Source organism: Halichoeres trimaculatus, unplaced genomic scaffold (genome assembly GCF_033239565.1).
Source record: "Halichoeres trimaculatus isolate MK-OKI-2021-1 unplaced genomic scaffold, fHalTri1.1 fHalTri1_scaffold_1, whole genome shotgun sequence".
In the NCBI taxonomy this organism is placed as follows: domain Eukaryota; kingdom Metazoa; phylum Chordata; class Actinopteri; order Labriformes; family Labridae; genus Halichoeres; species Halichoeres trimaculatus.
This window is the reverse complement of record NW_027437179.1, coordinates 21,423,399-21,444,205: the sequence shown is the minus strand read 5'-3', so window position 1 is coordinate 21,444,205 and position 20,807 is coordinate 21,423,399. Positions and strand designations below refer to the sequence as shown.

Below are 20,807 nucleotides of genomic sequence, written 5' to 3'. Positions count from 1 at the left end.
AGAATGTATGTGTCTGGGAATAATCACTGCTGCTTGAAAGACTGCACTAACAAATATGAAATTGATTGTAAATCATTGTCAAATGACTGTAAGAAATGCAAAATGGAAAGCTCAAACAGACCAAGAGCTATACACAGGCTGATAAAACGAAAGAGATGGCGTGATACTGTCAGACACAGACACTTGATCTAACAAGAGCTGTCACTCACCCTGCTGTACATTGTGTATAAGAGCCTGGAGTTCAGGGATGTATTCGGCCTTTTCTCGAAGAGCATCGAGGATGATGTGATTATGAGATGAGCCAATCATATCAGTCTGCCTCAGCTGACCCTCCAACAGTCTGATCTGAGCTTCCCTCTGAGTGACCTGTAAACTCTGCAAATGCACAACAAGCAGAGGAGTTAGTGAGAAAAATACATACAGATAAATCTTTTGCACAGAGGCAAGTACCACAAAATAAGCTGCAGTACAATACGATTCCACTAGATGGCACCCTGGGCACTTGCAAATCATACACTTCAGCAACTGACTTCATGGCATCAGTTAATATGAATAGCATGCTTACATTTCATTATTGATTCAAAATGTTATTCCAAAATTAAACACTTTCATAAATTTCTACGACACCAAAAGGAATAGTTTCAAACTGTTTCTTTTTTACAAAATGTATCTATTTACATTGGACTTAGAATGACTCACTTTGTCAATGGAAGCCTTTAGGAAGTGGTCCAGCAGGTTGCGAGCTTCAGCCAGAGAGCAAGAGCTGATCACCACTGAGGTGTCCACTGAGTCCAGCTCATCCTGGGAAAACAAAGTACAGCCAACAACGTCAAGTGTGAGCAGAGACCCAGGGTTATAGACAGCTACAGGTACACCTTTCCTTTTATGTTGGTCTGTGTATGTGTGCGTGTTTCTGGCAGTGTGTGTCCATACCTTGGTCTCTTCTATCTGTACAATGGTGGCCTGGCAGTCAGACAGACTGTCATTGATGTAGTCTATGTTGGCATTCAGCACCTCAATGTCCTCATTTATTTCCAGAAGGAGGCGGTCCTCTGCTTCTGGCCCCTCCCCATCTGCCATCAGGACCTCCCTCTTGTGAGAGAGCGCCTCCTGCTGGGCTGTCAACTCCTCTCGCTTCTGACTCATAACAAACAAAAGTGCAAAAACACATACAGGCCAAAAAAGAAAATCAGACTTAAACTTTTAAAAAGTTTGATTAAAAAACATATGGACAATATAATTCATAGATAAGTATAGAAATCATTTTTAGATATCAATCTGTTCTTAAACTAAGCACTCTCAAGTTTCAAGAAACGAGCCAAAAAGTCTGACATGAGAGAGTAGTTTTGTTGTTGATGTTTCTATTTACATGTTTATTTTCTTTAAATGGTCTTTAAATTTCTATTTCTTTTTCTTCTGCTCATCCCACTCGCGTTATGCCAATTCTTCTCAAAACATTTCCATCTTGAATTAACCAGGTCAAGGTCATGTGACCAAAGTGTTACCAGTGTCGCCATAGCCACCAGACTAGAGGATGTCAATGACATCACCTCCATTCATGCTTCTACATCTAGATATGAACCCTGACGGACATCTGTACCTTGATAAGGCGGTCCATGTCTGCTTCCACATTAGAGATCGTCATTCTTTGCATGACAATGTCCATGATGCGGCGCTCAAGGGTTTGCCACTTCTGGCGAGCAGATTTGGAGAAACTGCTGGCTCTGCCAGCTGCTGCAATGCTGCCCAGACCTGCTGGCTTACGCTGCAGCTTCTTCCTACTGCTGGAAGGAGACAAAGAGGGTTGGAGAAGAACAGAGGAGAGGAAAGGATATTTTTCAAAGTGTGAATGATACACAGAAATGGAAAAGCGGAGACAGTTAATCAAACTGAGGAAATCCAGACTGATTTGATGTGATCAGTGCGTCATGCATAAATATAATGCCTATCCCAAGAATGTAAAAGACAACCTCATGAGGATTTTAACTTAAACCACGGCTGCCTCATTTTATCCTATTATCAGTTAAACAAAAAGTTTCAGGATTTTAAATATAAATTCATTAAAGGTGCACTTGACTCATAATGAGTCTCACATAGTCCACACAATTCACTGTTAGTACCACAAATTGTGTGAGCAATGGTTAAAAAATTTTAAGGCCACAGGGGGGCAGCAGAAACAAGCAGTGAAGACAACATTGGTGATCGTCTCTTATGTTGTCTGTTTAGTAGCTCATTATTGTAGCTGCAACATGCTCTTCAGGGTTCATAGCCATGCCTGTGAACAACACAGTTGCAGGGACATTGTGAACTATGCATTTAATCCTAGTGCAATTAAAGATAAAGCTGTCAGACAATTCTTCATGCTAATTACTACAAACTAGCAATTTTTATATTGTTAGCACACAAGCATCAACTAAGGCGTCTCAACAAGGCTGTGAACATATCATACCCAATGACCCTGGTGCCATCCATGCTCCCCTCACTCTCTCCAAGGTATCCAAACCCATTGTTCTTGTTGTTCCACTGCCGCACCAGTCCACTCACAGTCCTCCCAGTCTCCGGCTCAGAGCTGCTGGCGGTTGTGCTTGCTGATAACTCAGCCCCAGAGTCTGTAACTGAGGGGGTCTGGTTCCAGCGGGCCACACGCCCAGCCACGCGGTCCGACATGGGCTTTGCCAGGCGCCGCAGGGCAGTCACCTCCTGCGTCTTCCTGCGCAGCACCTGCTCCTGCTGCCGCTTCTGAGACTCCAGCGCTCTGATCTGGTACTAAAAAACAGGAGGAGAAAGAACATCGTCTTTATGCGTTGTTGACATTTTCCCAAGTTTCTCTGACGTTGGACAATAACAGGTCATGAAAGCATGTTTAGAGTACAGATAAAAGATGAAACTCAAAGCATTATAAAAGGCTTGCTAGCTCCAGGAAAAAGATAAAAGATGGAAAATACATAAACTAATTCTTAAATCTAAAGCAATACAACAATCTGTGATGTGCCACGCTACCAAACAGATGGACGTCCGAATGCACACACATGTATGCAAGCATTTAAACCAACTCATCTGAGTAAATCATCCATCTAAATACAGAAAGCAAATGTAAATCTGGACCGTAGTGAAAACAGATGTAACACAGATTCAGCAGGCTTGCATACTAAGCAAATAATGACACATGCTAAAGTGGATCTCTTGTCTGACCTCTTGTCGGCGCTGTTCCTTTTTAAGTTGAGCAATCTCACGATTCCTCTTTGCCTCCACCATCCTCCTCCTCAGCTGCTCCTCCTTCATCTGCTTCATCAGCCCAACCTGCCAAGTAGTCAAGTGGTGAGGTTTCTCAAACCGCTCAAACAACTCTGATCATCCATGGCCCTGTTTCTCCAGAACAACTCATCTTTCCTCTTCCTTACCTTTGCTTTCTTCATCTCGTTGACTTCCCCCTGAAGTTTCTTCAGCTCCCTCTCATACCTCCCCTGGTTTTTAAGGAGACGTGCGTGCTCTTTTTGCGCTGCTTGTAGCTTCATGAGGTCCCGGTTCATCTCTTTGAGACGTTTCTCGTACTCCTGCTTGATTCGATTGGCCTTCTCCTCTGTGTAGTTCTCCATCGACACTGTGTGACCATGAAACATGTTTTTTAACCTACTACAAACAATTCATATTTACCCATTCACATTTATCCATTGTGGTCAGTACACCTAAATGTGTACACTGACCACAATCCTATACTGTATTTACTCACTGAGGTTCTGCAAGACGCGGTCTCTCTCCAGCTGAGTGTCTCGGATCTTGTTCTGCAGAAGGATGAGCTTCTCCTCGTACTGCAGCTTCAGCATCAGAAGCCTGCGCTGGCTGTTCTCCAGCTCGTCAATCAGCTTCTGCTTGATCTCGATCTCACAGGTCAGATCAGCCAGGTCCGCCTGGAAGTTGGCTGCTTAAAAGAGAGTTAAAGTGGTGTTCTAAGATTTTGATTGATAATGAAATACCAAAAGAGTGAAAAAGCTGCTTGCACACTCTTGATTCTGAAAGTTTAATAAACATGCTCAGTGAATCTGTTTTTCCATTTCAAGTTGGGTCAAACTTCTTTTGTCCCTTGAAGCTGCTGACACAGAAAACCATCAATACTGTGAATGATTTCTTCCTTAATTTTGTCAACTATATGATACCTGCTTAAAGTTTTTTAAGAGGAAAGGGGGTGTATGATAGTAAAGTAGGAGACTACAAATAGTGTGCTCTGAGTCAACGGTATGCTAGAATGCTCACAAACGTAAGGCTAGCATGCAAATAAATTTCATTTACATGATGTTAGATTAGTATGACAGCATGTTAACATTTCCTGCCGGCCAATAAGAATAAAATACAGACTGGGCTGCCATAAGTGAGATTTGGACCAGGCTATAACACTGGGGGAAGTCCATGGACTTTTTAAACCCTCAAATATCAAATTTAAGTAGTTTCATTTGATGGTTTGATGACATTTCATTGCATGAGAGACTTTGGAGTAGGTAGCCCCAGTAGAGTTTAATACATTTCATTTAATAGATTTATGCTCTTTATGTTTTAATACCAATTCTAGTTAGTCCATCAAATAGTTAGCTGTTGAGATATTTCTATCCACTAGAAATATCTCAATTCATGATGAATTCACTCTGACTGATGCAGGATTCAAGAAGAAAAAGAGTTTTAGACTTTCTGTCCAACAACTGTCAAAAACACACCTTTCTCATCGGAGTCAGAGTCTGAATCCACCAGGCTCTCATCGCTGTCAAAGCCATCCTCCTCCTCCCTGCCCTCTTCCTCATCCTCCCCTTCATCTTCATCACAACCACTCTCCTCCTGAAGAGGAGACATGATGTCCTATACAAGAGCACAATGAGGTATCAGACTTTGATCTGTTCCTTTTGAGACCAAACTTGCTCTGAATGCTGACTCAGGTTCAGTTTACCTCAGTGTAATTGTCGTCTGAATCAATCTCGCCATTTTGTCCGTTTTCACGACTCTGCCCGTTTTCTCCGTTCTCATGAGTGTGCAGTTTCACACGCTTCTTCACACCTTTCTCCAACTCTGGACTACAAAAATGAAGAAGAAAAAACACAATAGTTGTAAGACAGAACAGAGGAAAAGATGCAAAGAAAGGCAAACATCAATATCTTTCCAAACATGTGTCATGACTTCATTCCCCTTCTCATTTTAACTATGGTTCTTAGCCTTTCCAGTTCAACTACAGTAGCTCATAGTGTTTTTGCCCATTATCATGCATTAAAACACTCCTCTTATGTTAGTTAGATGCCACACATGGCTGGCAACCTCCATTAAGACTTTGGGAGCGCTGCCAAGTCGTATGCTAACATCAATATCAGACCTCTGAAGTCATTAGCAAAGTCTTCCCAAGCTCCTCTCCCCACCTCTTACCTTTTTAGCTCTTTAGAGTTTATTGCCAATTTTATTTTCCCTTTGCTCCCTCTTTTACAACCATCCAGCTTATCCCTCATCACATCACCAAATTCCCATCTACCTCCACGTCTATCCCATTAAACCTCATTTAGGCTGTTGGGCTGTGTGCTCTTCTCTTTCATGACCCACTGGCCGACTGAATTAGACCTCTCTGTGTCCCAGCCAGCATTACTACCCAGCGCTGGCTGTGTACCAATTCTATTCAGAAGCTGGCTTTCCCAAAACTCTAATCGACTTGTGATGTGCCTCTTAAGCTGGAGGAGAAAAGCAATGAGGAGGGAACAGTGTAAAGGCATGAACACTAATGTACTCATCAGGCTCCCTCGGTACTAAAAACATTCACAGGTTAATTGAAACAGGGTTAAATAGAGCCAAGAGAAATTAAATTTACATTAACTTAAGGTGTTTAGATAATTGGGGAAATTAGAGCTTTGTGGATCTTGATTACTCTGGCTCCAGGTCCTGGCTTTAAAATGTTCTCTTAAACTTTTTAATTGAAGTGAAAATACTTGTCTGTCTGTCCTCACCTCATCCTCCTCTGCCTCCTCTCCTTCTTCTTCAGCCTCTCTATGTCTAGCTTGGCCCGGCGGAGAACATCCGTCATCTCTGCCTCCATGGACATGGGAGCAGGAGAGGAGCCGGGTGGGTGGCCAGGGACAGGGGTGAGGCTGGTGGAAGGGAAAGGGGACCGTAAAGAAAGCCGGGCAGCCTGCCGTCGCAGCGACTCATTCATGGCTTCGCTCTCAAGCAACTTGGTTCTGTCAGAGGAGCAAAAAATAACGAACAACCAGGTGATTAAAAAGGATACCTTTCATTCTTCATTTCCGAAGTAAAGAGGAAAACTACAGGAACACGGTACACAATAAGCTGCCATGGGCTGTCATGTTTTAAGGCCAAAACAAACAATGGTCTGTATGATACTTTGGTGAGAAAAAAATCCTAAATTAGACTCTAAGTACAGATGCAACTGAACAAAAGCCATTTCTGCCATGAAGAGGCACGTAATCACTCTGAATGAGAGAATTTATATCACTTTTGTCTCACAAAAACTTAGCAAAGCTTTAGCCAGGATAAACTAAGCTAGCTTTACTTTAAAGCTGAAGCTACAGAAAACTAGCTTTGCTCCAACCAGTGTAAATATTTTTCTTCTTGAAAACAAATAAGAAATTTAAAATACTAAGCTTTGGGTGTGTTAGTAAGGTTTTCACTCTACTTGAAGTGAAGTTCTGATTCATGGTTTCAGCTCGTATATGCTACGCTAAGCTAAACAGCAGTTGGCTGCACAGTAACTTGACATTCAACGGTGAAAACTTACTGCAGCTTTTTGAATTAGTGTAAGAGGAGTTAAATAAAGATGTGGAGCTCTTACCTGAGCTCTTCAACCTCTCTTATGTAGTTTTGGATCAGAGCCCCAATCTCCTCATTTCCTTCACCTGCAAGTCGAGAGAAGCAGAAGACACATGTCACAGGATGCACTTACGGATACATCAGTCTACAAACTCTTTAGGAAGATGTGTAAACTTGTAAACTTACTTGACTTGGTCAGCAGAGTGCTGACCTCATTGGCCAGAAGGTGTGTTACTCGGGTGTTCAGGTGATCAATTGTTTCTTGCATGGCCTTCACTCGGAGGCGCAGAGTGTCATTCTCTCTCTGCAGCATGGCGTTCTCCTGATACAGGTCGCTGTAGCCCTCTGAACCATCCTCACATGCTACACGCTTCCCCTGCACAGAGAAGATAATTACCAACAACTCTAAACACTACAATAAGAAACAGAACAGAACTATTTGGGCAAAAAGAACAGAAAAACTAAACCCTCACTCATAGGTATGCTTTATGTTGCAAATCCTCCCTCCATTATTCTGTTGTTTTGAATGCCGTGGTCAGTCTATGCCTCTCTTGTTGTATTATGAATGATCAACGCTGAAAACATCCCGTTGCATAAGCGTCGAACAGAGAGTCACTATCTCATCCAGCCACAGCTCAGCAGACATCATTACCTCCACCAGTCCAACACGCCATTACTTCCAGACTCTGGTCACATTACATCCTTATTACCACATTTAGGTCAGCTTGCTGCCCTCATCCTACTCACACACTCACTTGCCTCCACTAACCGTGCTAACGCCTTTAAATCACATAAGAGACCGACAAATCCACTAAATGATTGCTAGCAGGCCTGGAGGTCAAAGCTGATGAAAAAGGCGAGACTCCTGGCAGACTTTCTTTGAATTTTTTTTACCCATTTCTGGTCACATTTCCTTGCATCACTCTGCACTTTAGTTTCTTTTTGTATAAAGGTTACGCAGCTGCAGAGTACAAGCTCATTCAGCAGCAGGATCAATTTATCTCTGCATTAACTTTCTAAACATGCTGACATCGCACTAATTAATCTCCATGCCCAGGCCCCTCTGTATAGCCGAGGCTTTAATGGATGCGTGTGTTCCAGTAAAGATCTTTAATTTGATACAGTAATCAGCTGCAGCAGCAGGCTCAGCCTCTGCTCTTCTCACTCAACCTCCAAAATTATTTTCCTTTACTCTCATTAGTCGCTTCTTCTGCTCAGCTGTTATCCTAAATTTCATCCATCACAACAGTTCTCTCTTACTGCATCATTGCATCAGACTCACTGACAGCCATGTGCTTTCTCTCTTCCTCCACCTGCCACTTCTTGTTCTTCATCCTCTCTAATCTCTTTCTCTGAGCCCATCCTTGTCTTTATTATCCTCAAATCTTTTTTTTTATTCCCATCTGTCTCTCTTATCACTCATTCGTCCATCCCTCTGTCTCTCACCGCTTTATACTCCATCAGCTCCATCTGAAGTCGGGCTATCTCAGCACGCAGAGCGCTGATCTGCTGACTGGTCTTGTCTTGGTTCACAACCACCTTGTTCTTGATGTTTCGTGCTCGGTTGGCGTACTTCAGTGTGTTCAGTGTTTCCATGAAGTCCCGGTCTGACGGGCTGACGCAGGCAATCATCACTGTGCGACTGAGGAGGAAGAAAATGGTAAGGGTGTAGAAGGCCTTCAACCCTTCACATCAATAACTTTACAGCATGTTGTATCTTTTTCTGTAACAGTGAGGCAATAGACTTATTTTTATAGCTTCGATTAGCACATGAGAGCCCTTAGGCTGCACTATCTAACCAGCATGCCAGTCAATCTCTAGAGAGAGGAATGGAAGCTCAGGTAAAAACACTAAATTATAACTTCCAAGAAACTATTATTACTTTTTTTATTACCCTGTTTATCCAGTCACGAATAAAAAACGACTAAAAATTTAGTTTTCCTTCATGGAGTGTCCTAAAGTTATATCATCGTCATCATGAGGGTCATATTAGGACTGCATAAGTTGGAAAGATAATATGTTTTTACACGTCACTTTTATTGGAACCAAACAACCAAAACGAAAGAGAAAATGTGTCGAATAGAGAGCGGAGATGACATGCACATGCAGCAATAAATATATTCACAATAATACTGATTTAAGTGCAATTGATTGTTCAGCTCCAAAGAGCACCAACACCTTTCCCACTGTTTGACTTTTTTTGCTCTTGGCCTTTAAAATATTCAGAATACTGTCAAGATGTCAGATCAGTTTGTAGAAAATGTTTGTCTATTTACCTGTTGCCTCCAAGTGAGTCCTGCAGCAGACGGGTGAGTTTGGAGTCTCGATAAGGGACATGTCCTCCCTTCTTAGTCTGGTCTCCTAAAGCACTGATCACATTTCCCAGGGCCAGCTACAACACAGACACACAAAAATTCAGACAATCGTCACAGACTAGTTTCCTACCAGTGGCAGTTGCTGGTCAGTCAAGGAGGGGAAGCTCATTTTTTTCCGGCCTACATCATAAATTTGTTTATTTATTTTAACGTAATTTTTACCCTCTGTGTCAGCTTGCTCGCAGCTGGAGCTGCTACGTGAGACTACAACAGGCTTTAAGTGTGAGTGACAGGGGGAGAAACTCCGCAGCTGGAGCTGTAGCTGCTTATTGGTGAAAAAAGAGAGAATCTTTAAACACAATGCTTGTTTCTGAGGAGGATCAATAAAGCCTCCGGATCAGTCCAGAACAAGTAAATGTAGAACTCAGAAGATACTCTGGTGGAGGGTTATACTTCAAGATCGCTGACTGGCTCATTTCACTGTCAATCAAAAAGGGATTCGACCCCAGACAGATCAGCCAATCATCATGCAGAAGCCCAGCGTCCAGGCCAGCCCACTGCCTCATAGACCCCCAGAGACGCTGAGCGTCCGATGGGTGGGACAAAGCCCAGTGTTTATCCAATGACTATCCAGTTTCCACAGTAGAACAACCCACTCTACGCTTCCCTGCTGAAGTCAGAAGACGCCCAGCGTTCGACTGTGTTAAAGCGCTGAGACGCTGCAGGGATGAACGAGACATAACACAACACAACATAACATAACATAACATAACATAATGTAACATAACATAATGTAACATAACATAATGTAACATAACATAATGTAACATAACAGATAAGAAATAAATCAAATACACACACACACACACACACACACACACACACACACACACACACACACACACACACACACACACACACACACTCACCAGTCCACAGTTAATAGAGATTCCCTCTCGAGCTCTGTCTCCTGTAGCTCCCGTTCGTTTCAGCCTCTCAGAGCCGGCCAGGTCAACAAAGTGAAACTTTGCCATCAGAGTCTCATACTCGGGCTGTGCTATGGGTCCTGAATCCACACCGTTCAACTCCCCATTCTCCCCTCCTCCATTCTGCAAGCAGAGGTAGACAAAAACAATCAAAATGAGTTCATCGCTCTGAATTCCTCACTTAAAAAAACATAAATTATTTAATCGCCATCAATACCACTCAGACTTTCTCAACACGTTTTTTCATGAATTTAAGTTTTTGATCTTTTTTTTCATGTCTGTGTCTTTTCCACCACATTTATTATTACTTAGCCTTCTCCTGTCAGTGCTCAACCCCCTCATCCCATCTGCCTCCTCTAGCGAACAGATATTTCAGGATTAAATCATAAAATCCAAACAGCAGTCTCACCATTTCAGGCTGTTGGCACACTCTCATCTGACAGAGGTGGATGGTAAAGATGGCGTGCGAGCGGGAGCTTTGGGCATTCATCTGGGTGCTGGCTGTGGTGCGGGACAAAGCGCCAAGCTTCAGACACTGCAGCAGCTGCAACACAAGGACAACAAAGAGGGATGTTTGGTTGACAAAGGATTTCTGAGTCTGTTTCTTCTTTCTTTTTCCATCACCTCCACACTTTTATCTCCTCTACTCTATGACTTTCCAATTCTTTTAGGAGTTCCCATCTGTCTCTACTTTTCTCACAGCCCACTCAACTTAGAGGATTTAATTGGCAGATGACCTCTACTGAATTTGCCCTTTCTTTGTCTGTGACTTCTCACATCTTTCTTTTGACTTTATTTGAGCACACACTGAATAAATTCATAAAAGTCTGACCGCAGTCCTCCCCTTAAATCCCCACCTGCCACCTCCTTTAACCTCTTTGTCAGTGGTTTGTCATATCTCTACTCGCACACATTCCTCCTGCCCTCTTAACCCCATCACAGGCTCCCTCCTCCACACAGCCACATATATCCGGCAGCTTCTCAAGAAAAGACAATCACAGTCAGTGACAGTAACTTAAAGAAATATTGCCTGTTTGATGTTTTTGAGAACTGGCCACCAGATGGTTGTTGAGTTTGAGGGGAGCTGGAGATCTCTAGATCTCTCATGCCATGTCAATATTCATCTGTGTTTTTACAGTTAACCCTTTGTTACTGCACTGGAAAGCATTAAGATTTCAGTCTTGCACTGTCTCCATCTAAAATTGGCATGCTTTTATTTTCTTTCAGTTAAAGCTTAACTATTCCTTTTAGTTTGAATTTTTTACTTTACTAAAAACAGGACAGAAGCTTGATAATGATTAGAGAAAAAGCAGCCTTCATACAGTAACTTGCAAAGGACTGTTTTAAAGTGATACTTATCAAGCCATACATGGGCAAGCACAAGGATAGACTAGAATTTAAGCCATTGATGCCTTTTAAGTCTGCTTTACAATCAAAAACTGAATACAAATTTCAGAACTTACACAACATCATAAAAACCTCTTTTAACATAAATGCTCATCCGTCAAAATCTGATTAAATCAAATGCAGAAATGCGGGAAATTAATAACCACCAATAAAAAGAAGAATTTATCAGGCTCTTCTGTTTTTGCAAAAAAAAAACACTGGCCTGGTATTTCTTCACTCTTTACTCAAAAAAAAATTCCTGTCTCTCTCAGAAAAGTAAACCCTGTCAGACACCTGGTGTACAAAAATCATCTGTTGCTAAGGTGGACAATGATAGATGATACTGATGATAGAGGGTGCACCCACCTCCTCCTCTGAATGCACCAGTCTGGAGGTGACTCCCGTGGTGTAAATGCTGCCACTCGAGTCTTCATGGATCTTAATGTTGGACTTCCTGCTGCGACTCTCTGGATCCCTGGCTCCGTCAAACAGGTCCAGGATCTCCTCGTTGTACAACTGTGTGAAACAAATACTGATGAACGTCACAGAACAATTTCTGCATATCTGAGATTTGCATCTTACCAGAGAGGATTACAGCTTATGTATGTTTTATCTATGTGCCTCACTGACTCAGCTGTGTTTCCCATTTAAACACAGGTCAACAGAATGACCTCTCCAAGACCAACGAGGGTCAAGGGTCAGCTGAAAGCTCAGCTGTTCCCTCTTACAGCCAAACACACACTGACACACACAAACACACATCTGTTTACCATCAATAGAGATAACCTTTTGACCTTAGGAGTCAAAAAACACTCACAAAGCGAGTGAGGCAAACATCGCAAAAAAAAGAACACAGGATGAAAGGATAATTGTTTTTTTCAAAACAAGCATTATATTAAGCATACACATGCTGACACCTACAATTATTAACTTCCAGAGACAAACTAAACATGTGCCTGCCAGAAAACCTTTGGAGGAAATGATAACCTGTCAAATTATCTCATTGCTTCTACTTCAGCACCCCACCCCTTCCTCTTATCCCTTGCTTGTATCCGTCTCCTGCCCCTCAGTGATGAGGAATAATGTCAGAGGTAATGGCACACATTAATCAGGACCAGCAAAGAACAAGAAGACATCCCTGCCCATCTGTCACTCAGCTGACACTTCCTGTTTGTGGGAGAGGGGGCTGATCCTCTCCCACCACCTCTCTTTGCTTTGTCTCATCTGGTCGCAGTTATCATGGACTGATATTCACATGTAGCAAGACCATCACTACTGCACTGTTGGCCTATCAAATTAGTCAGCTGTTTTAAAAGTACCGTGCTCATGAGCATGTCTTTCACAAATGTCTACACCAGCATAACACCCACCTCCAGGAACTGAGCGCTGACTTTAAACTCAGGTGGCTGGCTGCCGGCCTGCTGGGCGCGCACCCTCCTGGTCTGGATCCCCTCGAACAGCTGGTGAACGGCGCGCGGGATGATGCCCTGCTCCTGTGGGCTCAGGCTCACATCAAAGCCAGTCCCCATGGTGTAGGTCTTTCCTGAACCAGTCTGAAACACAACACATTAAATTCAATTTGTTGTGTCCAACAACAGCCAGAAAAAATTGAGTTCAAAGATGTTTTTAAACATAGGTACAATATTGAATTTCAACACAAATGTATGCATGTACAGTTTTTATTTAGCATTTAACCGATGTTTATCCTGTTTTTGTCATCTATGAAGTGACAAATACCCACACTTGTTTGGATCTTCCCCTTGTGCAGTTACACTAAACAGAAAAGCCACTTTACATGGCTTTGATCAGTTTGATTCTCCCAGTGGACAATCAGTACCTCTCGGCTCTTAAAATGTGCTTTTTTTCCATGTTCATGGCTATCTGTTATTTTTATATGAAGAGAGAAACTCGTTTTTCCTTCTTCAAACAGGAAACCTCATCACTTATCAAGAGTCTTACTGTTAAAAGACAACCACAGTCTGACACCCATCCTCCACAACGACAGTTTCAGACATTAAAAGTTGCCACAAAAGTAAATTTATGTTGATGCTGCTGATGACTTTTTGAGGCTGTAAAAAGACATCTGTATTTACTTCAGTCTATCTGATAACAAGTTTAAAATTGACCACAGGAGCTTTAAGGAGCCTACAAATACACCACAAAATGGACAATCATGATTTGTCCTCGAGGCTGTAAAGGATTGAACAGCAATCCTATACAGCCTTGAGGACAGGAAAATTGTAGAACAAAGTTTATAAATGTGAAACTCTACTTTATAACCTATTGAGCAAACATTTGATATTGCTGTTTGGAATCCAAACAATGTAATTTAATTATGAATGTTGGTAGCCAGTTCATAGAGCCATTTTTAGCAGCTTTAGGCTTGATATTAAAATATAACCTATATGAAGCTTTCTTCAAACCCAACTAATATGAATCTGCCCAAAAATTTGATTGGTAGTTTTTTTTAAGGTAGTCCTGACAGCTCTGGTTGTAGAGATGGGTACCTAATTAGCTACTTTTATAGGTACTGACCAAATTCTGTCAAAAGTACCAGGTATCAACTCATGTAAAACCAAAAGGCGCCATGTTTAGGTACCTAGATGCATCCTTGTGACTGTGAAGGGGTGAGAGAGTAGCCAATTTTCCATGTTGGACTTGAACACAGCATTGCAAGGTTATTTATTGAAGAATAGATATGTGAAATTGAAAAATCTTTCTATTTCATTGTTAAACAAATTGATATTTTTTTATCGCATAAACACAAAAAAGTACCAAAAAATGGTACCGTTGAGTACCAGTACCGATTGCCAGGTACCATGCATCGGTACCGTGTCGTTTCAAATGTGAAAGGGTTCAATCCCTCGCTGGTTGGAAAAATACAAAAGATGCAGGTTTTTTTCAACATACCTCACTGCTACAACACTTTTAGCTTGTTAGAAACTATTATTATTGCAATACATGTAATTCTTACAAGACTGGGAGCAAACTGTTTGGTGCTCAGTTTTCTTTTTTTCTTGTTTCTGTTGCTATTTGATTGATGCAGCATCACCTCAAGAGCTTAAATATTGATAAAAAAAATAAACTTTAATATTCACTCAGATACAACACATCATACCTGCCCATAAGCAAACACAGTGGCGTTGTATCCCTCAAAGCAGCCCTCGATGAGCTTGTACACTCCAGCCTGGTAGATTTGATGCTGCTCAGAGTTGAGGTCAAACACAAAGTCGTAGGTGAAGGCTTTATCCTTTCCCAGCAGGACCTGTGGTTCACCAGGTGTGACCAGTGTGCACACGTGACAGCCCTCGATCTTCTCCTTGGCCATCTGAGGACGAATCCTGGCAGAAGGAGAAGAAGTATGTCAGTGAATGAATGATTATACTATCATACGTCATAATGTGACATGTTTAAATGAGTTAATGCTCTGTGATGATGAAGCACGACAATCTGATCCATGTAGCCCTCACACTCTGCTGTGACCTCAAGTAAGTCAATTCCAGTGCTGCTTTATGACAGAGTAACAACATGACTTACACATCCAACCAACAGGTGTTTACTGAGTCTTTCACAAGATCTCTGGTTGATGTCAGAGAAAAGTCATTTTTTGTTGTCAATCCAACCTCGCTACCTGTTTATAACATACTTATATTTACCTTGACTGCTACACGAGATTCGGCCTTGATCACATCACTGTTGATCCATAAAACTACAATTAGCCAAGTTATGTTAACATAGTACATCAATAGGACTATATCTACTTAGCCCCAACAGCACTGAGAGCATCCCAACGACTCAAACACTCGGACACTAGGACCAGAGGTATTTTCTCAGGAGCAGGATGAATATGGCCTGTATATTATCTACAACAGAAACTATCGTAAGCTTCTCTTTATGAACCCCAGGAATGTCCAAAAGTCATCACACCTTCCTAATGTTACGTGTTCACCCATTTACACTGCTGCTATTAAACACACTCTCTGACCTTCATGTTCATCTGCAGGAGGAAAAGTGAGCAAATTTCCACAAATCTGCAGTCTGAAACTTAAAAAACAAACAAGATATTTATACAGGAGTGGAACTAAACAGGAAAAAAAACCCTGAGGATAAAAACAAACACATCAATGCCAGCACACTGGTGTGCGCTGTTGATACAGAAAGTCAGTGGACGTGTGGAAAATTAGTAATGAGGCAAAAACGCACAGCTCTGAGAGAAAGTGGAGCATGCAGAGCCAACGGTGATGATAAGGCAGACTTTTCCTGATAACTCATTATTTCATCAGCTGTTAATCCTGCTGCTCGGGACTCATCGTTCTGTCCTGACAGGTAGTTCACTGCAGTTAATTACTTTCACCTGACATCCCTGTTGTAAAATAATCCTTGATTAGATGAGACCAAAGGCAAGCAGATTGGACATCTTTGAACTCGGTGACAGAATGAGGACCGAGTGTTTAAATTTAGTGTCACTTAAAGTTGTTTGCCAGCAGGACGGCAGAAAGTCTCGCGGGCATAAGTGATAAGCAGAGATTCAATAAGAAAGACGCGACACTTGTTATATGCTTGTGTTGCAGCAATGATGAAATGTGAGAAAACTAAGGGTCTGAGATTGCTCCCACATAATGAAATCTACATAAAACTGAAGATCTGTGGCGCGGCCCTGTGTTAATCTTAGGCTTTCAGAGGTGCAGTATGGTCACAGTGGGAGGTAATCACTTAAAGCTGCAGAAAAAGCCATGAGCAAGCATTATCGAAGCACTTGGTCCTGTTAAACCCCCTCCAAGTCAATCTTCAGGGGATGCAAATCAAGTCTCCCACACACTGAGACAGCTCCCCAGACTCCCCATGGGCTGCTCGAGACAAAGACTCACACATACACTGTGCACAGAGAAATCCCCATCCACATACAGCTGCTGTAGCGGGCAAACCACAAAGACACATACAGTAACTCAAGAGACAAATACTACACACACTGTGCACAAACACACACACACACACAAATGCACACGCAAACACACACACAGAGCTCAGATCAACCCACAGGACTATCTACACTTCTCAAGCAGGCATTAGGAACCGCACCCACCACTAACACTCTTCAGTAATTCCTTCACAAAATGCTGTTGAAAACACACACACACACACACACACACACGAACAGTGGTAGCAGTACTTTTTGCTCTCTTTCAGGCTTGGAGAACAAGGTCTTTCAGGAAAAATGTAAAGTTAGTAAAACAGACTGATTCAGCTGCAGCGTACTAACTCTGCCACCTGCTAATGCCTTCTAAGCCTACAAACAGATGAGACACTTTAATTACTGGAGCCAACCTTGACTCTGAGGATAACGTATCTGAAACCACAGGTCCCATATCTGTGCTGTTGAAGCCAGTTAATAACACAAAGTGGATGTAGATGTAAAAGAGAGAGTGGATTGGATCAGCAAAATAAACTCCTCAGAGGAGTGCAGCTGAATTTGTGTGAAACAGCAGAACAAAAATAGCTTGAGGTGATGCCCTATTCCTTTTTCTTTCCAGTTTATACTTTGTCCATCTATTGTGTTTGATATTTAAAGTTCTGTACATGTAATGAATGAGGGAAGAAATCAAGTAATGAATGAAAAAAGGAGACTGAAAAATACGAAAACACATATCAAGTAAAATAACAAATAAAAAAGTAAGAATCAAAGGAGTCAATTAAAGTGGTTCAAGCAAGAGGGGAAAAAAAGAAAAGAAGAAAAGAATCCAGCAGAAAGTTCCTTACAGCTTTAAAAATCACATTTTCTTGAGACTCTATGAGAAAAAAAATGCAAATGAAACAAAAAAATGAAACATCTGCAGATTTTTATTAAGAATTTCTGACTAACATTTTAAAATTAAGTTGTTCAAAGGCTTCCAAAGAAAGTCTCTGTTACCTCAGCTCACACTGATCTTCTTGACCACAACTCCGTTTCTTTCATTACTTTTTAAAGACCAAAGCAGTTACTTTGTTTTTCTTCAGTTTTGGAGACACCCCACGGGTGACTGCTGTTGATGTTAAGAAAATAAACATTTTAGCATGTTGGCTCATAAAACGTTGATAGTAGCCATGATTTACATAATGCTGAGAGTCAGATTAGCTAGTGTAAGCATTTAGCACAAAGCACTGCTGCTTTGTCTATCTTTGGAGTGTGATATTTAAAGGTTTGTTCATGTAACACTTTAAATAAAGAAAAGCAAAGGTGAGATTTGATTAACAATAGTCAAGAAAACACACCAGGTCTGTGGGGATTTTTCTTTGTTTTTTCAAAGGTCACCACGTCATGTAAAGTGGGCTCTCCTCCACTGTGCTGCATGAAGACGAGAGTGTCAGACCCAGAGATGCCCCTAAACAAAGAAAAATATAACTAATAATTTTAAGTTCAGTCAGGAACACTCGTCATAGATTAACCATTTATTGCCAAATGGATACAGTTAGAATTGGCGTTAAAGCTCTGCTTTTCAGAGTACTCCCTGGGTTAGCCGAGCAGCTTGCTCGCGCTTTCCAGGGAGTGCATAGCAAACCCCCCGTATACATACAGATCAAATGAATGCATACAGATCAATAAGATACATACATGAGGCTAAATAGGAGGAGGCTGGGGTGGAGGTGGGATGATTGTGACAGCAGCAGCTGAGCAACAATGAGGTAGCAGGAATAACTGAGAATGAAGACGTGATTTAAATACACCGCCTTGTTGTTAGACACACGCTGTGATTGGTTGAGAGGGGTAGGTTAGAACATCAGTCTGTCAGCTGATCACAGCTGGGCGTATGACTTCCGTGTCCTGCATGAACTTACGTTAACTCCATTTCATGAATAACAAACTAAAACAAGAGAAACATATATGAGTTCAAATGTGAAATGTGGGATTTCAGGCTTTTCTGTAACATCACTGTCAGTATACTGTTTTAGGTTTTGGGCCAGACAATATAATGCTTAAAAAGGTGTCATTGTGGGCTTAGCATCAATCACTGTTTCCTGAGTTTCTATACATTTGAACATTGATAAAAGACAGACAGCAAATAATCTTTGGCTGCTGCCCTACATACGGCATGAATGTATATGTGAGTTGCATTTCATGCTCTTCATGTTTCTTCTGGGTGTCTTCCCTTCTCGACAACAAGGGAATAAAACATTCCCATGACAAGTATGAGGCTGAATTCAGCCAAGACTAGACTAGACGAGCCCTGCATCAGACTGAAACACACAAACACACACAGAGAGAAACACAAACAATGACAGCTTGTCAGGAACCACAGGAAAGAGAAATGGAACAGCTATAAATAATCAATTCACACACACACTAACACACACTATCAGGGCTCAGCTAACATTTAAGCCAGCTGCACCAACAAAAGATGTGATCCATAACATTGATCCCTATGTCGAATGTCTACCTTTCTCTCTCTCCGACACACACACCAGACTCAGACTGTGGACTCACTAAAACACATTTAGCAGCTAAAAATAGCCATAAGCACCAGGATTAAATGTCTGTACATAACAGAAGGAGAAGAAACACTGAGAGGCAGATTGTGAAGATTGTCTATCTCGCCTCATCTTTGCACACTAACAGGAAAAACGGTCAGAGGCTGAGAGTCTATAAGCACTCCTTGTAATGGGAAACACACGTGTAAAATCTCACACACAGGAATTTCTTTTTTTTCTTTCATACTTTTTTCCTTTCACTACACACAGATGAATGTACAGGCTCTGAAATGATCCGGACTGATTAACCCAATCTGTTATCAGGAGGCATTAATCTTGCTCTGTGAGACACACACACACACACACACACACACACACACACACACACACACACACACAAAGTCAGAATCTCATTATCTACAACCTTTAAAGTAATCTACTTATTACAATAATCATCAAACCAAGTCGTGCTAATTAGATTTGGGAAAAACACAAACATGCACACACTCACTCAGTTATTGCAAAGCAGAAGCCTGAAAGCAACAAAACTCATTGATGCATGATTTCCCATGGAGCGACAAAATGGATGTAATTCTCTCTTTATTAGCACAGTTTGATTTACAACCTGGCATACAGCACTTTGTTCCAATTCAAGGTATGTGAAAGCAGCCTTGCAACTGCAACAAGGAGCCAGAAGTTTTCTATTACTCACCCTGCAAAGCTGAAGGACATGAGTTGTAAATATCTCCTGCTTAAAGGAGTGTCATATTATGTCTGGGTGGAGATAAAATTGGTTATGGGAGAAACTGAAAACTACCAGGTAGATTTGGTGATGTAAAAAATAGGCTGCAAGAACAAACCAGAGGAAAGTTAGTATTATTAGTCTGTCTATCTGTTTACTGCTTTGGCCTGTTTGGGGTTGTGGGGAGCTGGGGTCTACCCCAGCCATCCCTAGGCAAGAGAAAAGCAGACACTGTCACACCTATGGATAGGGGTGGGTACCGAATTAGGTACTTTTTTAGGTACCGACCGAATTATGTCAAAAGTAACGAGTATCGATTCGTGTAGAGTCAAAAGGTACCATGGACATGGACACAGCATTTCAAGGTTATATATTGAAGAATACATATGTTAAATTGTAAAAAATATATGTTTTATTGTTAAACAAATTAATACTTTTTACCACATAACCACAAAAAAGTACCGAAAATTGGTACCGTTGAGTACCGGTACAGATTGCTAGGTACCGGGCATCGGTAACATATCGTTTCAAATGTGTAAGGTACCCATCCCTACCTATGGACTATTTAGATGGACCAATTCATGTAACGACCGGTCTTAGGCCAACTGGGATGTTCACTGATGTTACAATTAAATACACTGGCATGATTGAATATTTAATTTAAGTATGTGGTCCATTTTGTAACACTAGCTTACTTTAACTTTAGCTTCTCTCAACTCAGCTGCTGTATGCCATACTTACAGAAATACAGAGAACTTTCTATGCACTTCAGCAATTCCAGGAAACAGACAAATGTGATACTGCCTTCAACAGGTAACATTACATCACCCCAATCCCAGCTCGTCAACAGCAGCCCCTTGACAGGTAAAAAACTGACTTAATTGACTGGTAATGTTTGTATTGCTTTAGAGCATTATTATATGTTTTACTGATTATTGTTGCTTTTACTCTTTTTGATCCATCCATCTTTTGCCCTCTTGGTTTTTGAATAAGTGTGCCCAAATCAAAACTGACTGCTACATCAACACAGATATCATTTATATTTATGTCACAGTGAAAATGCTGTTTTCAAAGGATCAAGCTTCATCTCAGTCAAAAGAAACAACATTGAAGGATTTTATGAGTGCCCCAATATTTTCACTGTGG

The 20,807-nt window shown here is 41.5% G+C and overlaps 1 protein-coding gene across 13 annotated transcripts in view; it reads right to left on the bottom strand.

Moving 5' to 3' along the window:
* The window catches only part of kif21b (kinesin family member 21B), a 70,815-nt gene that overhangs the window by 29,004 nt on the left and 21,004 nt on the right, over nucleotides 1-20,807 (bottom strand). For 6 of the 13 annotated variants that reach the window (XM_074672053.1, XM_074677473.1, XM_074676680.1 and 3 more), the window contains exons 2-21: nucleotides 14,595-14,817; nucleotides 12,847-13,029; nucleotides 11,843-11,992; nucleotides 10,500-10,634; nucleotides 10,034-10,213; nucleotides 9,066-9,181; nucleotides 8,236-8,431; nucleotides 6,976-7,165; nucleotides 6,812-6,875; nucleotides 5,970-6,200; nucleotides 4,934-5,057; nucleotides 4,707-4,845; nucleotides 3,731-3,922; nucleotides 3,402-3,601; nucleotides 3,193-3,300; nucleotides 2,450-2,766; nucleotides 1,601-1,784; nucleotides 934-1,137; nucleotides 700-801; nucleotides 210-375 (exon numbers count right to left, since the gene is read on the bottom strand). In XM_074672053.1, coding sequence (XP_074528154.1) covers nucleotides 210-375; nucleotides 700-801; nucleotides 934-1,137; nucleotides 1,601-1,784; nucleotides 2,450-2,766; nucleotides 3,193-3,300; nucleotides 3,402-3,601; nucleotides 3,731-3,922; nucleotides 4,707-4,845; nucleotides 4,934-5,057; nucleotides 5,970-6,200; nucleotides 6,812-6,875; nucleotides 6,976-7,165; nucleotides 8,236-8,431; nucleotides 9,066-9,181; nucleotides 10,034-10,213; nucleotides 10,500-10,634; nucleotides 11,843-11,992; nucleotides 12,847-13,029; nucleotides 14,595-14,817 — 3,404 coding nt within the window. The remainder of the gene's footprint in view (nucleotides 1-209; nucleotides 376-699; nucleotides 802-933; nucleotides 1,138-1,600; nucleotides 1,785-2,449; nucleotides 2,767-3,192; nucleotides 3,301-3,401; nucleotides 3,602-3,730; nucleotides 3,923-4,706; nucleotides 4,846-4,933; nucleotides 5,058-5,969; nucleotides 6,201-6,811; nucleotides 6,876-6,975; nucleotides 7,166-8,235; nucleotides 8,432-9,065; nucleotides 9,182-10,033; nucleotides 10,214-10,499; nucleotides 10,635-11,842; nucleotides 11,993-12,846; nucleotides 13,030-14,594; nucleotides 14,818-20,807) is intronic. The other 7 variants (XM_074672846.1, XM_074679797.1, XM_074680491.1 and 4 more) reach the window with 3 other exon arrangements.